At 37.0% G+C, this 4,892-nt stretch overlaps 1 protein-coding gene across 2 annotated transcripts; it reads left to right on the forward strand.

Annotated features, from left to right (window-relative positions):
• Positions 1-3,481: 3,481 nt before the first annotated feature.
• Positions 3,482-4,518, forward strand: LOC125777191 (uncharacterized). Of its 2 annotated transcripts, XR_007422144.1 has the most exons (3): positions 3,482-3,759; positions 3,819-4,192; positions 4,251-4,471. XR_007422144.1 is itself a non-coding variant. In XM_049451464.1 (2 exons), the coding sequence occupies exons 1-2, from the start codon at positions 4,012-4,014 to the stop codon at positions 4,499-4,501; spliced, it is 432 nt and encodes a 143-aa protein (XP_049307421.1). In that variant the 5' UTR covers positions 3,482-4,011; the 3' UTR covers positions 4,502-4,518. The 2 variants fall into 2 exon arrangements, 1 of the variants encoding a protein (XP_049307421.1); XM_049451464.1 differs by having other exon boundaries at positions 3,482-4,192; positions 4,251-4,518.
• The last annotated feature ends 374 nt before the right edge of the window (positions 4,519-4,892 follow it).

Raw genomic sequence — 4,892 nt, forward strand, 5'->3', positions numbered from 1 at the left:
TTATATGGGAATGTGGCATGGTTGTGCCCGGATTTCTCCCATTCTTGCTTGGAATGTTATGTACCAATTTTGGTTGATATGGGTCAAGTAGGTCCCAAGATATGGATTTTCCCGTAATTGTGAGCGGTGTTACGCCTATTTTCCGAATTTGACACCGGCTCTCTCTTTACGAATAGCTTCTCGTAAACGACGCATAACACTCAAATAGTATTTCCTTTTGGCAGTTTTGTCGGTAGAAAAGAATTCGGAAAGCACCACACTTCGATAATCGAAGAAAACTGTAAACATAACCTTGATTTTGGAAGTGCTTTGGTGTGAGGTTTTGGTTTAGGCTCACCTTTGCCACGATATTCCGACTTCACCACGATATTCCATGGATAAATTTGCCACGATATTCGGCCGATTGATCGTCCGTTTCGTGTTCGTGTTGCAGATTAGTTGGTGTTGATGACCGTCCTGGAAGTGATTCGTCGTTAACGCCTTCTCGACCCTCTTCGAATAATTTGTATCAATCCAAAACACTTGCTCGCGACAAGCAATTATCACCGAAGGCCTTTTTTAACATTTTGAACGTTTCGGCAACAGAAATTGATTCCAATGACAAAACAAAATTTAATGGAACTTCTTTGCTGAATAATTTCACACATTGTAAAAATCGCCGTAATAACACTAATTTATTTTGATGTAACATTTGGCACAAGTGTCAGTGTCATATCATCCTACAAGAAAAATATTTCAAGGATTGGGTGTTTACGCGAAATTTTAATTAAAAAGTCGTACTATGTATACTATTTATTTATACTATTATGTTATATATACTATAACGATATAGTTACAAAATAAATAACAAGTATAATTTCTAAATAAAAAAATCATGATTTTCTTCTAAACCGCTTAATAGGGGACTACCACGATTAAACGGAAACAAGTAATTAGTTACCATTTACAGTGAAATATTCAGTGAATAACATTAGGAATCAGCTATGTTTAAATGAGTTAAGCATCCGCCCACTCTACCCGGTAAAACTGGCGCACCTTAATAAACCAGCTCAGTTCACCACAGCATGATTACGATTAGTAATCGGTTAGGTTATTTTCTAAAAAGAATCGTAATGATTATTTAATTGTGCGTTTGAAATATTGGGATTATGTAATGATTACGATTATAAAGAATCAAAAAATAATAAGGATTATTATAAATTAATGAAAATAATCAAAAATAATCAAAATAAATAATTGATTCTTTTCAGCGATTCTTTTTGATTATTTTTGATTACTTTCAATCCAAAATATCAAACAATTTTTCTCTTTAAATTTTAAGACATTTTTTTATTAAAATTTTTTAAATTGTTTTTTGTATAATCTGAGCCTCAGATTCTGAGATATATGCATTTATATGTATAATATGTATATATATTATATTATTATAAATATTATATTATAAATGATGTTATTTTTGCTATTATTAATAGCAATTCAGCCATTCAATTTAATCAGCCCCATCGCGAAATTTCCCAGTTCTGATCATCAGAATAAGCTTCAATGAGCGTAGCTGATATTTACACCTGTATGAAAAACAACAATGCTGAAGGGAGTAGTGTTAGAATCCAAGAACGGTTGTTAACTTGTTGGTACGCTTACGTTAACAAATCAAACAAGAGCTTTATAAAGTGTCAGTCAGTTGTTATTAATTGTGTTTTGTGTGCAAAAACGCTCCATTTGAAGATAACATGTCACAAACTGATCAATTGGTTTTTGGAGAAAGCGACTTCTCAAATGATGGTTAAATTTTGGACAAGAATTACGTGCCAAGCCCCGGCAAGAGGAGAAGGGTCTTCAAAAAAAATTCTGGAAGCTCTATAAAAAACCAGTCTTTTGAGGTGTCTGGAAAACCTATTTTCAACGCGAGATTTTAGACGGATATTGTAAAAGTTAGTTTTTATGTGCATATGGTTCAAATTAGGGTTGTTTTAGTATTGTTTGTTTTAAAATTTAAATTGTTGTGTTTGGTGTTGTTGTAAGTGTTTAATGAATTCAACTTTGAATTCACAGATTTCTGATCAGAATAAAATGTCGACAATTGCAAAATGTGTCGGATGTGATCGGAAGATAAGAGCTACTGGTGACGTGACCTCCAATTTTGTGAAACATTTACGGGTCAAACATAGCGAATTGTATGCGGAATACAAAAGTTTGAAGTCGGGCAGCCCTTTTGGCAATTCTGCGCAAGCTGCCTTCGATAGAAAGCTTTTGCATGCTATTGTTGATGGAGCACTGCCTGTCTCAATTTTAGAAAGAAGGTCTTTCATAGACCTCTTGCAGATCAGTGGCATGAAGATAATGAGCAGGCAAGCAGCTGTAAAAAAATTTAAGGAGCATTATGGTGAAGTGGTACACAAAATCAAGTCGGAAATGGCCTTCGTAAAACACTTCTGTACAACCGGGGATATTTGGTCTGGGAACCACCGGAGCTTTTTGGGGTATACTTGCCATTGGCTTACAGAGAACCTGGAACGCAAGTCGGCTGCTCTTGCTTGCAGGAGAATATTCGGCGTGCACTCAGCTGAAAAAATTGTGCAAATCATTGCCGAAATTAATGCCGGCTTTGGTCTGAGCTCGTCCAATGTTATTATGACGGTGACAGACAATGTATCCAATTTTGTTAAGGCTTTCAAGGAGTACGGGTGTACGGAAACTTCTCATGAAGATGATAGCGAAAACGATTTGCCAGTTTTCCAAAACGAGCTGTTTCTGCCAAAGCATCTTCGATGTTGCAGCCACACGCTGAATTTACTTGCTTCCGCCGATTACGTGAAGATTTTGAGAAGTGAGCAGGCTTTGTATATCCAACATTCGATGGTAACTGAAAATTGTTAACGATTTTGTTGAACTATAATGTACTAAAGAGAATATTTTCTTCTTCTTCTTCTTTACTGGCGTAGACACCGCTTACGCGATTATAGCCGACTCAACAACAGCGCGCCAGTCGTTTCTTCTCTTCGCTACGTGGCGCCAATTGGATATTCCAAGCGAGGCCAGGTCCTTCTCCTCTTGGTCCTTCCAACAGAGTGGAGGTCTTCCTCTGCTTCTCGCGGCGGGAACTGCGTCGAATACTTTCAGAGCTGGAGTGTTTTCATCCATACGGACAACATGACCTAGCTAGCGTAGCCGCTGTCTTTTAATTCGCTGAACTATGTCAATGTCGTCATGTATCTCGTACAGCTCATCGTTCCATCGAATGCGATATTCGCCGTGGCCAACGCGCAAAGGACCATAAATCTTTTGCAGAACTTTTCTCTCGAAAACTCGCAACGTCGACTCATCGGTTGTTGTCATCGTCCAAGCCTCTGCACCATATAGCAGGACGGGAATTATGAGCGACTTATAGAGTTTGGCTTTTGTTCGTCGAGAGAGGACTTTACTTTTCAATTGCCTACTCAGTCCGAAGTAGCACCTGTTGGCAAGAGTAATCCTGCGTTGGATTTCCAGGCTGAATATTTTCCAGACATTCGTGGGAAATTATTGTGGAATGCTTGGGATCGACATTGCTTGTGCCCGTTGTAACTCGGTAGAATTCACTGTTCGACGCAGTAACGAAGTTACTTTGGGCCAAGGACAAGTTGAATCCTTTGTGCGAAAGACTCAGCTTGTCACAATTTTCTCCGAGCGATTTGCAGTATCTGGAGATGTACCAGTTGTTAATGGGGCCTATTGCTCGTGCCTTCGACTACCTTCAAGGAGAAAATAACGTGCATTACGGTAAAATGTATTAGTATTTTTTATCGGTTTCACATTAAGTAAGTGTATATTCTATGCAGGCTGCTTAATTCCGACTCTGATGACCCTCAGCAATAGATTAAATAAGCTGCAAAACAAGCCAGAAATGCAGCAAGTTTCCTCTGTGGTTGCTAAATTGGAGCAGCGTTGGAGAGATCGGTTTGACGCATTTTTTACTTCAAACCGGAGGCCAATATAGCACTAGCGGCAACTGTACTAACTCCAGATATTAAAATGAGCTGGATCAAGGTGTTGCAAAGGATAAAACCGGAGGTGACAGCAGCGGACATAAGTATCTGGGTTTTAAACACAATTTGCGATTTCTATGCAAAAGATAATCGTGCTTTCAATGCACAAATATTGAAAAGTATTGAATTATTTGCAAATAATAGGCATTTTGATTTTGACCTCAACGGTAGGATTGCTTGAATATTCTTAGATTATTTGTATTAAATTCATTTATCTTTATACAGACACAGATAACGAAGAAGGAACAAATGCTACTCCTGAGCCAAGTGCTAGTGATCGTCGGGCTTTTTTGACCCATCACTTTTTCTGTTACTTAAATGACAATTCAAGAACAGACGACACTTGGGTACAACATTGCAGTCTAAAAGAAGCTTTCGTTGCCTTTAATACTCCCCTGACATCCTCAGCACCAGTAGAGAGGCTATTTGATAGTGAACAGTCCAAGGCGCCAGTCAATGTCGGACTTATCATTTGAGAAATTGGTGTTATTGAAAGCAAATTCTAAATGGAGTTATTGTTATTTTGTTATAAATGAATTTTGTTTTTTTTTTGGTGTTACATTTAGTTATTATGTTTTGATTCCAGACTCTTGAATATCTTTATCTATAAAATTGAATAAAAAAATTTATTAAAAATTAAAAAAAGCAAAGAGACCTAAGTTGTTTGGGATTGAAAAGAATCAAAAATAATCAAAAAGAATTGCTGAAAAGAATCAATTATTTTTTTTGATTGTTTTTGATTCTTTTCAGTAATCCTGAGTAATCCTGATTATTTTTTGATTACTTGTAATCTTAGTCATTACGTAATCTACTTGGGACCAAGATAATCGTAATGTAATCAATTATTTCACTCTCAAATACAAAGTA

This window comes from Bactrocera dorsalis, chromosome 3 (assembly GCF_023373825.1).
Source record: "Bactrocera dorsalis isolate Fly_Bdor chromosome 3, ASM2337382v1, whole genome shotgun sequence".
Lineage (NCBI taxonomy): Eukaryota > Metazoa > Arthropoda > Insecta > Diptera > Tephritidae > Bactrocera > Bactrocera dorsalis.

Bases quoted from the DNA above. Each gene is read 5' to 3' on its own strand.
- LOC125777191 (XM_049451464.1), top strand. From the start codon at position 4,012: ATGAGCTGGATCAAGGTGTTGCAAAGGATAAAACCGGAGGTGACAGCA. The intron at 4,193-4,250 runs GTAGGATTGCTT...ATCTTTATACAG, and splicing joins TTTTGATTTTGACCTCAACG to ACACAGATAACGAAGAAGGA.